This window comes from Electrona antarctica, assembly GCF_951216825.1.
Source record: "Electrona antarctica genome assembly, chromosome: 2".
NCBI classification, from domain to species: domain Eukaryota; kingdom Metazoa; phylum Chordata; class Actinopteri; order Myctophiformes; family Myctophidae; genus Electrona; species Electrona antarctica.
Genome location: NC_136807.1, coordinates 16264180 through 16278677, shown reverse-complemented (window position 1 = coordinate 16278677; position 14498 = coordinate 16264180). Strand labels below are relative to the sequence as shown.

General features: G+C 44.3%; 1 protein-coding gene across 1 annotated transcript in view; it reads right to left on the bottom strand.

Annotated features, from left to right (window-relative positions):
* nol4lb (nucleolar protein 4-like b) overlaps positions 1–11595 on the bottom strand; it is a 185311-nt gene extending 173716 nt beyond the window's left edge. The window contains exon 1 of the mRNA XM_079528322.1: positions 10101–11595. Within this exon, the coding sequence (XP_079384448.1) occupies positions 10101–10526 (426 nt within the window). The 5' untranslated portion in view covers positions 10527–11595. The remainder of the gene's footprint in view (positions 1–10100) is intronic.
* Positions 11596–14498: the final 2903 nt, after the last annotated feature.

The window sequence follows — 14498 nt, the reverse complement described above, 5'->3', positions numbered from 1 at the left end:
ACACCTCTATGCTTCCTCCACCCATCACCTCATCATACACCTCTATGCTTCCTCCACCCATCCCCTCATCCCTCATCATACACCTCTATGCTTCCTCCACCCATCCCCTCATCCCTCATCATACACCTCTATGCTTCCTCCACCTCATCCCCTCATCATACACCTCTATGCTTCCTCCACCCATCCCTCATCATACACCTCTATGCTTCCTCCACCCATCACCTCATCATACACCTCTATGCTTCCTCCACCCATCACCTCATCATACACCTCTATGCTTCCTCCACCCATCACCTCATCACCTCATCATACACCTCTATGCTTCCTCCACCCATCCCCTCATCCCTCATCATACACCTCTATGCTTCCTCCACCCATCCCCTCATCCCTCATCATACACCTCTATGCTTCCTCCACCCATCACCTCATCATACACCTCTATGCTTCCTCCACCCATCACCTCATCACCTCATCATACACCTCTATGCTTCCTCCACCCATCCCCTCATCCCTCATCATACTCCTCTATGCTTCCTCCACCCATCCCCTCATCCCTCATCATACACCTCTATGCTTCCTCCACCCATCCCCTCATCCCTCATCATACACCTCTATGCTTCCTCCACCCATCCCCTCATCCCTCATCATACTCCTCTATACTTCCTTCACCCATCACCTCACCCCCCCCTCATCCCCTCATCATACTCCTCTATACTTCCTTCACCCATCACCTCATCATACACCTCTATGCTTCCTCCACCCATCACCTCATCATACACCTCTATGCTTCCTCCACCCAACACCTCATCACCTCATAATACACCTCTATGCTTCCTTCACCCATCACCTCATCATACTCCTCTATACTTCCTTCACCCATCACCTCATAATACACCTCTATGCTTCCTCCACCCATCACCTCATCATACTCCTCTATACTTCCTCCACCCATCACCTCACCCCCCCCCCTCATCCCCTCATCATACTCCTCTATACTTCCTTCACCCATCACCTCACCCCCCCTCATCCCCTCATCATACACCTCTATGCTTCCTCCACCCATCACCTCATCCCCTCATCATACTCCTCTATACTTCCTCCACCCATCACCTCATCCCCTCATCATACACCTCTATACTTCCTTCACCCACTCCACCAGCACTACACTTAACAATTGCAAAGTAGTGACACCATGAGAGCACAATATTAATTGATCAATAAATGTATTGATCAAATGTAATTTTTACATTGAATTTTGCCCAGTACCTTCAAGTGGCGCTCTTGAGCTTCACACTGTGCACACAGCACTATAACTATTGCAATAGTACAGTACAAAACCGTACAGAACAGTACAGTGAGTACAATACAGTACAGGACAGTGAACAGTACAGTACAGAGTACAGTACATGAGTACAGTACTCTGAGTACAGTACACAGTACAGAACACTGCATGGTACAGTATAGAGTAGAGTAGACTACAGTACAGTACAGTAACTATCATAATACAAGTATAGTTGCACCACTCAGTTCACACGGCTTAGGAATAGTTCAGGAAGTGGTGGCACATCTTCGAGGGAGACGTCGGTGGGGTACATCTTTGAGTCTGTGTTTGCAGACATGTTTACTGGCTAGTTGCCGGGCAGAATGACCAAATGTAATCGAGATGTTTGTAGAGAAGATCGTCAGTAGAGGTTAATCCTGTTTGTGGACCTTGTAGTCTTATTTGTGGATCCTGTGGGATCTGTAGTTTCTGTACCTTTCATCTGCAAGATGTTTGTTTGTTGATTGCCATTACCGGTATACACATTGTAAGCTTGTAGATCAGCAATTTTGGATGTGTGACCCCTGCAGGCAACTACAGGCAGGGAAATAGTAGCAGAGTAGGGCTGGGCGATATGACTTCATCTGATTATCGTGATTATTGTCTCCACCAGGCCGAAGGCATGGTGAGAGAGTATGTTTTGCACTCCGTCCGTGTGTGTGTCCGTCCGTCCGTGTGTGTGTCCGTCCGTGTGTCCTTCCGTCCGTCCGTTACCAGCTAATCTCCGGCACCGTTAACCCAGTCGATGCCAAACTTTGCACACACACTCCCTAGATGCCAACGATGAACCTCTGCCCCGCATTTTCCAGAACGGCCTGTTATAGCGCCACCATGAGGCAGCTTTTCACATTTGTTACCTAAAACTGCACCGATCTGCGTGAAACGTTGCATGCACACTCCCTAGAGGCCAAGGACAAACCTTTCACCTGCATTTTCCGCATCTGCCTTTTATAGCGCCACCAGGAGGCCGACTTTTGTAAAACACATTTTTGGATATTACTCCTCCAGATTCTGTCCAAAAATCTCACAAATCGTTACACAGTATCTCTATGGTCATGTGCTCAAGTCGGATCTGTCCGATATTTCATATTCCACCCTAATTGGCTATAATTGCCTTTCACAGTTTGCAAGATTGCCCCGTTTTGAACAAAAGCCTCAAATCATGAACACAGCATGCAATTTACGTGAAATCTTTCACACATTTTCTTACTAGGCTGAGGAATATATCCCACCCTTTTCACATTGGCCTGTTATAGCGCCACCAACAGGTTGATTTTTGCAAAACAGGTTGATTGGAACAAAATGCCTCAAATCATCCTATTGCCATACAAGGCAAACATATTACTACTAAACATTTTGCCAAACATCTCACACAGTCCTATCCTCCAGGTGGAGACCTGTGCCCAGAAGGGCACTTTTTCTAGTTTGCTACTGTTTAGCTGTCACTTGTAGTGGACAACTTGTATTGTACACATCCAAGGTGATAAAGTGTTTAGCTGTCACTTGTAGTGGACAACTTGTATTGTACACATCCAAGGTGATAAAGTGTTTAGCTGTCACTTGTAGTGGACAACTTGTATTGTACACATCCAAGGTGATAAAGTGTTTAGCTGTCACTTGTAGTGGACAACTTGTATTGTACACATCCAAGGTGATTGATAACAAGGTGTTAAAGGACGACCCATTTTCAACCTATCTTTATAATATTGCTCCTCACTAACGATCATTATAACATGGTAAAATGTTTATCTACTCCCTCTGTCTCTCTGAGAAGGGCTGTGGACAGTTCAGAAACGATGGGGAATTCAAGCTAATAGAAACTGCAAGCTTTCTAATCCTGTAACGTTAGCATGCTATAATGTTCTCGGTTCTCGCGTTAATATAAATCTAAATAAACATTTTTAAATCTTGTTTGGAAAAAAAAATCTGCCTAATGATGATGTCACTGGTAGGTGGGTGAAGTGTCCACAGACACAGCCCTCCTCTGAGACAGACCATGTAGATTTATTTTACCATTTAATCATGAACATCAGTGAGGACCAATTACATGAAGAGATGAAGACAGGTTGAAAATGGGTGAAGGCGTCCATTAAAGCTGAAATATGGAACTTATTTTAATGAATACAACTTAATTTGAATTAAAATGAATGTTAACCCATTTAGACCTGTTACATCTATAACTCTCAAGCTGGGAACGTATCTGTGTAATCTTAGTTGTTGCTATATAAAGCTCATGTCGGGCAGAAACCTCTTATCTCCATATTCTAACTTGTTGCATTTTTTGAGTGGTGCAAACCACTCCAACAACCAGCTTTGTCTGTATGTGTCTGTGTGTACATGGTTGCTATGGTTAGTGTGTGACGTAGTGTGTGAACAGTTGCACCACTCAGTTCACACGGGTGTGATTTTTTCTATAGATTTAACGCCCCACTTTGATCTTACTAAAACGTCACACAAAAGCACCAAAAGTAGCAGATCCACAACCTCGAGACGCTGCTGTCGATGTTACAACATTACTGGCACATTTGCAGTGGATAGACTTTACTCTTCCATTGAGAAGTGTAGACCCTGGTGTCAGGCAGGACACCTAGGCTACTGGTTGACAACTACAATAGTACTGGCTGAAGCTCAAGGTGAGGATGCCTTATTGATGGAGCAGCAGACAGGTCTTTAATGTGGGAGACCTGGGTTCGAATCCACAGTATGACATGGAAGTTAAGTTATAGATTGCAGTTTGAACTGTTAGGCCTACATTGGAGGAGAAAAAAAACATCTCAGTGATTTGTGTATATAATAGCAACGGCACATGCTGACTTCCTACATTGGGTTACAAGTAGTGGTGGAAAGTAACTAATTACATTACTTGAGTATTTCCAATTTTCAATACTTTTACTTCTACTCCACTACATCTCAGAGGCAAATATTGTACTTTTACTCCACTACAATTATATGAAAACTGGTGACTGTAGATTGTAATTATTGTTACAAAACATATACATTAACCACCTCAGCCCTATTTCAACTTTGGCTATTTGAAAATAGCTGATCTACAAGCTCTGTTGTAGAGCTCCTATTTAGAGCTTGTAGATCAGCTATTTTCAAAATATTTGAATTCATTTTATACATAATTATTGATACCTTGTGAAATGGGACATTCTGCATTATGGGTACTTTTGCTTTTGGTATTTTAAGCATATTTTGATGCCAATCAATACTTTTTATTAGCAGACGTTTTCCTTGTAAGTACTTTTTCCACCACTAGTTAGCAGTATTTGACTGTCTGGTGGTGATACGGCATCCTGCCCAGTAATGTGAACCCAACATTAGGATCAGGGCTGTTTGCCAGTAAAGACAGACGGAGCTCAGGAGTCTCCTGTCCTTCGTTGGGACAAACTGATATGGATGATTAGGAAATGGGTCCCAACTTATTTTGGTTTGTAACTCTGTAAACTCTGTGTTTTATTTTGCCAAAGCGTCCATTCATTGTCAGAAGAACAGTAACCAGAATCACAGAAGAGAGACTTGTCTCTCGTTTCCAACAGCGCATGACCCTCCATTCACCCGACATCTGTCCTTCACATAACCCCTCATACACGCACGCACTCTCTCTCACACACACACACACACACACACACACACACACACACACACACACACACACACACACACACACACACACACACACACACACACACACACACACACACACACACACACACACACACACACACGGGTAAGTAGTAGGATCCACACACTTTTATACATAGTGTGAGTGTGTGTGTGTGTGTGTGTGTGTGCTCGCGCGAGCACACATGCGTATTTTGGGTGGATGGGGTAACTTAATTGGGTGAGGCCTCCTCTATCAGGCCAGCGATCTCTGCTATCTCAATGCACCCCTTATCCCAGCATTATAAATACACTAAATTGACAGCAATTGGTAGGACTGGATTGGTAGTGTGTGGGACGGGCGTGTACTACTACTACTTTCACTACTACTACTGCATGTTCTAATGTTTGTATGCTTGTGAATGTGTGTGACACACGTGTGACACACGTGTGACACACACACACACACACACACACACACACACACACACACACACACACACACACACACACACACACACACACACACACACACACACACACACACACACACACACACACACACACACACACACACACACACACACACACACACACACGTCATTTTTGCAAAGCCTCCACATTCTCACTCTGATCACTCGCTCATTCATATCACAGGTCAGACACTGATGGTCTGTCCTGGTCATCATCACCATGACAACACATCCGTATGGAGCATCGTTCAACTTCTATTCAGCCAAGGAAAGAAAGGGGCTTCACTCCCAGCAGAATACCATTAAGAGACTGTAGTTGTACTAGGCAGCTCCTCACGGACATGATCTCCACTGCAGGGAACGGACTAAATACTTCACAATATAATAACACTGTGTCTGCTTGAGAGAGGGAAGTAGTGATCACATGTAGTTGACACCAGTGTCTAGAGAAACTATTTATAGGCCAACAAACCACTCGCTGCTTCCTTCTCAACTGGGGGCCACCCTCAAAAGGCAGGGGATCTCTCTCTCTGTATGTATTAGACAGTAGAATGCAGACTGTTTTAGCCAGGGGGCCCGTCTGTGTGCTGTATTCCACTGTAACTGGTAAACCTTTAAAGACAGTACTGATAGTAGTAGTACTACAATAAACGCCATAGACGATAGTGAAAGTAAAGGGAGAAAGAGAGAGTGTGTGTGGGTGTGGAGGGGACACACTGATGAACTCAGATGAGTGTGAGAGAGAACCCCTGACAACATGTCTGGCATGAGTCACAGACGCGTGCTGCTTATGGATCCCACCGCTTTTCTAGGGACTGGGAGACCCGCTGTGATTGGCCAGTAGTCGCTGTGATTGACAGTTTTTCTTTCCTAGCGTTTTTTTCTTTACAACGTTGAAGAAATAGCTTTCATTGTGATAATGCCAGAACACAAATAAACAACTCTGTAAATGCACAAGGTCAGATGGGATTTGTGAATGTTCAGTGGCCCCCGATCTAGAGAAGGTTGAGAATCACTGCACTAATAGGTGGGTATAATTTCTGTCTACATGGCCTGTGTCTCCGATGTAATCTATAGATACCGGTAGTTAGAAAATGTGTGCGGCGAATCCAGTGATGACATTTGTATTTACTGTTTTATTGATGCAACAACAGTGGCTTCTATTTCAGCATGCTAACTTCCCAGGAAGAGAAAGGTCTTAGTATAGTAGTTTCCAATTAGCTTTGAATCCCCACCAATGATGTCATCGCCGGTAGGGACGTTTCAGAACTGTCCACAGCCGCATAGCGAGTAGTACACGCCTGGTGAGCATTAGTGATATGATATGAGGACCAATTATATTAAGATACAGTTGAAAGTTGGTGAAGTATGCAAGTGAAGTGTTTTTGTGAGGTTGTTTAATTAATCCCTAAAAACAAGCCAGTGTCTCACATAGATAATAGAGACTTTATTAATTTTATTGACCGAACGTAATGCTGACAGTGCTCATTTTCAGCATGTGTGTTTCTATGGCACATAGACACACACAGAGAGACACACACATTCTAATCTGGGAGATGACCATGACCAGACCAGTACCACCACAGTCTTATACTATTGGCCCATGAGGAGCTCCAATGGCGCAGTCGGGGGTTCGGTGCCTTGCTCAATGGCACTTTAGCGGTGTTGGGGGAGGGGCGAGTGGTGACCATTCACTAGCCTGGCATGGCCAGACTAATATCACTGCGTAAATATTAGTATGGAACTTCGGCGTGGAAGATTTCCACGATTTATTTCCAAGGGGCAGTTACAAACAGATTCCAACATCACAGAAAAATGTCTCACTTAGTGGGACTCTGATTGGTCACCCAAGACTCTGGGGTGAGCGAAATTTTATTCAAACTGAGTGCCAGACCAATATCTGCCCAGGGCATTTTTTTTCCTGTGGCAGATTCATCTGGTTTCCAGGCTAGCCATTCACTCCCACACCCAGATTTTTGCTGCCGCCCAGGGGAACTGAACCGGCAACAAGTGCACTCCTCTAACCTTTAGGCCACCGGCACTGCCCAAAAGACTTGAACATGACTCAGTATGCCTGCATGCTGCATTCCCCTTCCCCTCTTACTACCTCTCCTCTTATCCACTTCATCCGCTCTCCTCTATGCACTCCCTTCACATAACAGTTTATCATCCCCTCCCTCATCATCCTTCTACTTTCTTTGTCAGACATTTTCTTGCTCCCTCGCTTGGTTTCTCTTGCTTTATCTCGCTCCACCTGTGAGTTCCTCTATGTCTTTTTTTGTTCCAATCAGCCCAATCCCCCGCACCCTCTCTCTCTCAGAGGTATTGGTCTGTATATCAACAGAGCTGCAGACTGATCAGCTGTTGCTGTAGTGAGGCCATGATCCTCTCCAGACACACACTCAGCCCTAAATACACATCGCCGTTGTCGGGTGGAAACCTTATATGTCCAAAACTGTCACTTTTCAGGATGGAGAAAAATAACCTGTGCTCCAATGGATCCAATTATGCAGTTATTTAGTTACAAGCCCTTGTTGGCAATTATTAAATATTAACCACTTTCAGTTTGCAATGCCTTAGTAGAAGCTTGTAGATCAGCTATTTTCGCTACTTTTATGTGACACTCTATGTGATACGATGAATTACCCCCTGATTGTGTGGTTAAATAGTTCGATATGAAGTATGCTAACATAACATAGCATACTGTCCACCACCACCTCACAGGTAAACTACAGCAGTTGTCACTGGGAACAAAGCTGTCTAGTTATTCACACACACACACACACACACACACACACACACACACACACACACACACACACACACACACACACACACACACACACACACACACACACACACACACACACACACACACACACACACACACACACACACACACACACACACACACACACACACACACACACACACGGTCAGTGAGTAGCGAAAACAGTGTCTACCAGACTAAACACACAAGTCCTGATAATGAACAGACATAGAGGCAGAGAAAGAGAGAGAGAGAGTGAGAGAGAGAGGAGAAGACGGAACAGGAGAGAAGAGACGGAGAGAGGAATGGGAGACAGCAAGAAAGAGAGGCAAAGAGATGCACAAACAGAGAGTCCAATAGAAAGAGAATGACAGACAGACTGAGGAGAGAGACAAACACATTATTTTGGGAGGTCTCTGCCATGATGTCAAAAAGTGCAAGGTTTTCTAATAAATGTGAAAAACTTTGATTGATTCAAGAAAACGATATGCCCAAAATAGGGAACCTATAGGAACGTTCGAAAGTCATTAAACATCGGGAGAGATCAGCTGCATAATACAGATGTCGTAAAAAAAGACATGGGTATGGTCACTAATATTGTTGTTCTAATTTCATAGGCTGTAGTTAGGCCTATACATGTTCTGGGAGAGAGGGAGAGCTGTGGACAAGAACTCAGAAGAGAAACAGATAAACAGAGAGAGACAGAGAGAAAGTTAAAGTTGAAGGTTTATCTGTATTCCAAGCTTGAGTTCAAATTACTTTTCAGATCCCTCCCACTCACAACCATCCCTTCTCAAATTAATTCCATTTACATATATGTTACAAATCAGTGCCTCTCTTCTTAGTGCATATATTACATATATGATGTCAATCAGAACATATTCATACGGTAGGCTATATATACGGGACATGTGGGATGGGGAAGTCAGCCTCACCGTAACCATGCCAACCAACCCCTCAAATTACTGTCTGTTTGTCTTCACTTTAAGCAACGTAATTTGGGGCCGATTTACATTACGTTACCTATTTGGGGGACATTTAGATTTAATGCACAAAATTGAGGTAGATTCCAGACATTTCAGGGGATTGATTACAGATAAATGGCTTTGGGCTGATTGCAATGTGATAAATGGCTTTGGGCTGATTGCAATGTGTGGGCTTTTTTCTTCTTCCAGTGATATTTTAACCTGACTAATCAATTTAGACATTCAAGAAGTGTTTCTGTGATCACAACTTTGGAGAGTAACAGGCAGAACAGTGGCAGAATCCACCCTCATGCCTGTAATATGACATGCCCAAAACAGGGTCAATGTTGGTAAACTTCAGAATTTCTGATATGGAATTCAATCAAGCAAAAAGAAAAAAGAAATAAAGAATCACTCTAGACCAAGTAAACATATCAAATGTGAATCTGTGATATAATGTATAATATCAAACGGGGTCCAAAAAAGTTTGAGAATAACTGCAGGCTACCTGTTGACTATAGTGCCTATTACCAATTTACCATGCCCTGCCATCATTGTGCATGCAGGAGGTGCATAATAAAATAAATCCTCTGCGTTTATGTCACTTTAAGGATTATTATTATTATTAATTTAACTATGCCAACGAGCAGCATGGGCAATGGGCAATGGAGCCAGAGAAAGTTACGTTCGTTTCGGGTCCGACCGTCCGGGTCACGCGTTCACGCACACGCACGCGCGCACACACACGCACACGCACACACACACACACACACACACACACACACACACACACACACACACACACACACACACACACACACATTTGCATATGCAAATATGGTGGGGGACGCCACGGACAGGTAGCCTACATATAATAAAAGCTGAAAACGGACACGCACGTAGGATCACAACTCACAACACAAGCACATAAAATAAAACGAAAGAGGAAGACGCACGCCACTAACCGTTGTCTTGATGGGGACGTAGAGGACCGGTCTGTCCGGCGACGCGTCTCCGTCGTGCTCGTGGGCCGTCCCGACCAGAAAGCCCTTCGACTTGACCCAGAATTTAAATTTGGCGTTGATGTGGCTGTTGTTGTTGCTGTCATGATGAACGAACAGCCCGCCGTTCTCCTCGTCCCCCTGTTGCGCCGTCAACAGCGTCTGGAGGATTTTGTTATATTTGCGCCGAGTGACGGTCTTTGTCTTGCCGGAGTCGCCGTAAGTCCGGAGGCACCAGTCCTGAAATTCCCCGAACATCTCCACTCCTACTCCGGCCGCCGCGGACCCTGACACCCCGCTGTGGCTGTGGGGACTCCGGCTCCTGTGGTGGTGGTGAAGGTGCGTGGTGGTGGTGGACACCAGATCAGCCACGCTGCTGCTTGTCATCATTAGATATTTAGGTTCACAAATGTTCTTTATCCTCCCGAGACCTCCTTTTTTAGAATAACTACGAGACTGTTTCAGCGTTTCCAAAATTGTATAATCAACCAAAAATGTTTTTTTTACTAAAGAAAGCCTCCTAAAAATTGGTTACAAATTTCAAGAAGAAATCATTTTTTCCTGATTTTCTTGAACCGTTCCACATGCACCCGCGCACGTCGGTGACAGAGATTGGAACAGTTCTGTCTTTAAATAAATAAATCTATTTAAATATGCTACCTCCAATTTGTGGTGTTACACATAGGTAGAACAATGAGGCAAATGGGGATGGAGCAGGCTCCCAGGCGGGCGGGAGTACAAATTAGTGTGTGTGCGCGCCCTTAGACACACCTGTTAGCAGAATGGGCCGGCCTGTCCCGCAGGAGGGGGTGGGGGGGCTGTCAGTCATCGCCTCATCTCCAGAGAGAGAGAGAGAGAGGATTGTCCTACAAAATAAAACGTCTCTCTCTCTCCCCACCTGCCTGTCCGATCATATAATTACTGTAGGATAGATGCTTCCCAGCGTTTAATCCGTCCTGACGTGTCAGCCGGTCAATTTACAGAACAGAATCCACGGTGTGACCGGTTGATGAATAAGGACATATAGAGTGATAATTTGGGGGGGGAAATGGTTTCCTTCCGAATAGGCGGCTCACGCCCGGGTCAATTCTCTTTCTCTCCTCCTCCGCTGTAAAAAGATGGGATATATCCTCCTCTTTTCCTTCCTCCGTCCGTCCACTTTCTTCTCCACCTGGGTTGGGCTGCCTGGTGATGAGAGAGCGTGAGACACCTGTTTGAATCCGTCCGGAACGCAGCACGCCTCGCTCTCGCCTCTTCGCTGTCCCAAACGAACCACCACGACTCTCTGTTTCCTTCTTCTTCACCACAAAAGCGCAACGTTCCGTTCCATTCACCCTGTCAAACACACCCGCACCGAATTTACGGATTATTTCGCGGTGCGACTGACTGTACTTAACCGATTCCGAGTGGTCCTACCACGGGCTGCCTGCCTGCCTGGCTACAATACAGACGGACTCCTCACGACCTGAGTGTGACGGGACACGAGCGCAGCAGCACCGTACCACCACCACGCTGCATGCGCCCTCAAATCAGGAAGTGCCAAAAAATGACCAAAAAACGAACAACGCCAACCGAACTCTACCAGCTTAATGTCAAAGGACGTCCCATAGCCGGTGGTTTGACCTGGATCACTGACATTATTTAGTTGTCCCGGGCCGGCCATAACCCTTTGAAAAGAGAATGAATTCTTAAATAACATATTAGTGATTATTTTATTGGCTATGTCTAAATGTAGAGAATATTCAAAAACGTTATTTATAATGATATGTAGCTTAATATCACATAGCCTAACAAAAACAAGAAACCACATCTTTCTTAATTATTGTTACTTTGATGTTTTTGTGAGATGTTTGGTTTTAAATTTAACAGGTTTTTAAATTTAACAGAAAATGCACTTTCTGTATATTTTGAATCACTTAGACTTAATTGTCTTGAGTTATGTTCTATCACTTCATTTCTGTGTTCTATTATACCAGTGTTAGAGCCTACCTAAACTAAAGAAAGCCAGCATGTTTTCAGGACATAGGCCATTACAGTTAAACTGTTGATGATTTAACTGTCATCTTCCTTTGTGGTCCCATGCATCTGACAGTCAGATATTATCATGAGATCACTGAAGCAAGCAGATGCACACAAACAGGCCCTGTTACCCAATGCAAAAACAGACCCACACACCATCAGAATAAGGAAGCTCATTCCTAACCAGGCCACAGGCTGACAGAGAACACTCCCCCCAGACAGCATCCCATGACTGCCTTAAAGGGACATTTCACCAAAAACAAACAAAAATAAAACAAGCAAAAGGTGATTTATTATGCATTAACCCGAAAAATGTATTATTATTATTATTATTATTAATCATACCCTGAAGAAGGCACTCTGTTGCCGAAACGTCGGTTCAATAAAAGTTTTTTGCATTGTGACTACGAGCTTCCTTTTTTCCTTTTTTCAAAAAATAAATTATAAAAACTTTATTTATAAAGCGCTTTTCGAAAACAGCCATTCGCCAAACAGTCCCATGGGACTATTATATAGCCAACTGTAAAATAGGGTAGATGAACATCAATTGAAATCATCAGATATTATATAATTTAAATTAACAAACCATTCTGATTCATGTGAATCCTGTGTGTGTGTGTGTGTGTGTGTGTGTGTGTGTGTGTGTGTGTGTGTGTGCGTGCGTGCATGGGTACGCGTGTGTGTGTGTGTGTGTGTGTGTGTGTGTGTGTGTGTGTGTGTGTGTGTGTGTGTGTGTGTGTGTGTGTGTGTGTGTGTGTGTGTCATTGGCCAAAGTAGAGCCTTTAGTAACTTTAATAGCTTTATTTAATCTGGTTAATTTATAATATTTAACTGCCATATAGGCTGTTGGGAATTGGAATATGGATATCCTGATTACAGAACATGATGGTAGCCTATACAATATCATCATTATATAGGCTACTGTAAATAAGACAAAGCTTGATGGCAGTCAACACACGTAGGTCACCATTCTGTGTTCTGTTCTCTCTATGCTAATAGCTTTTCTCTATGATATATTGGCCACTTCTCATCTAAATGTCTTGGTCCTGTTGTGGTAGCCAATAACATAGACATAATATTCCATTATGGACAAATCACAAACCAGTGAAACCACATAGTAGAGCTTAATGCTGAATTAGTGGTGTTTTTATTACCTGGCTACTGCACTGTCAGCCATGTGATTTCCCTCTACTGGAACAAAGGCTACAGTACAAAATAAGGGAAGTTACAGAATATACACATGACACATGCATGCATACATGAAGAACACACACTTACACCCAGATACACCTACAGTTGGAGGCCATCGATATTGTCCTTTTCTTTTTGCTGAGGTTTGCGTGATCTGCGCAAAAGGACAGTTAATCCATTTTGGGCGGGAACCCCTTTTGGTGTTTTAAACATTGTTATAATTTAGCTATTGAAAAATAGCAGATCTACAAGCTCATAGCGCGCCACCGAGTGGCGCGCTACGAGCTTGTAGGTCTGCAATTTTTGAAAAATCGTGAAAATATTTATTTCAGAAAACTGGAGGATTTAGAAGGATTTATGGGTATAGGTCAGGCCTAAATGGGTCAAATGATAAGGGACAATATCGGTGGCACCCAACTGTATACACACAAATGCACACATGCACCTCATCCACGGCCGCCTGTTCATTCAGGTTCACATTAGGCTTCGGACAGTTCTAGGTAGTGTGTGTGTGCATTCACGTGCATGTGAGCCCGTACAGTGCACAGTATTGTGTTGAGTAACCTTGAGTGTATAATATGCAGACAGACAAACTGGGGGAGTAGCCTGTCTGTGTGATAGTTTATCTTGGGAACACAGATCCTGTCTAGGACAGCACCTCTCAGGAGCAGGGCCCAAACACAGATCCTGTCTAGGACAGCACCTCTCAGGAGCAGGGCCCAAAATAACACAGATCCTGTCTAGGACAGCACCTCTCAGGAGCAGGGCCCAAAAGAACACAGATCCTGTCTAGGACAGCACCTCTCAGGAGCAGGGCCCAAACACAGATCCTGTCTAGGACAGCACCTCTCAGGAGCAGGGCCCAAAAGAACACAGATCCTGTCTAGGACAGCACCTCTCAGGAGCAGGGCCCAAAACACAGATCCTGTCTAGGACAGCACCTCTCAGGAGCAGGGCCCAAAAGAACACAGATCCTGTCTAGGACAGCACCTCTCAGGAGCAGGGCCCAAAAGAACACAGATCCTGTCTAGGACAGCACCTCTCAGGAGCAGGGCCCAAAACACAGATCCTGTCTAGGACAGCACCTCTCAGGAGCAGGGCCCAAAAGAACACAGATCCTGTCTAGGACAGCACCTCTCAGGAGCAGGGCCC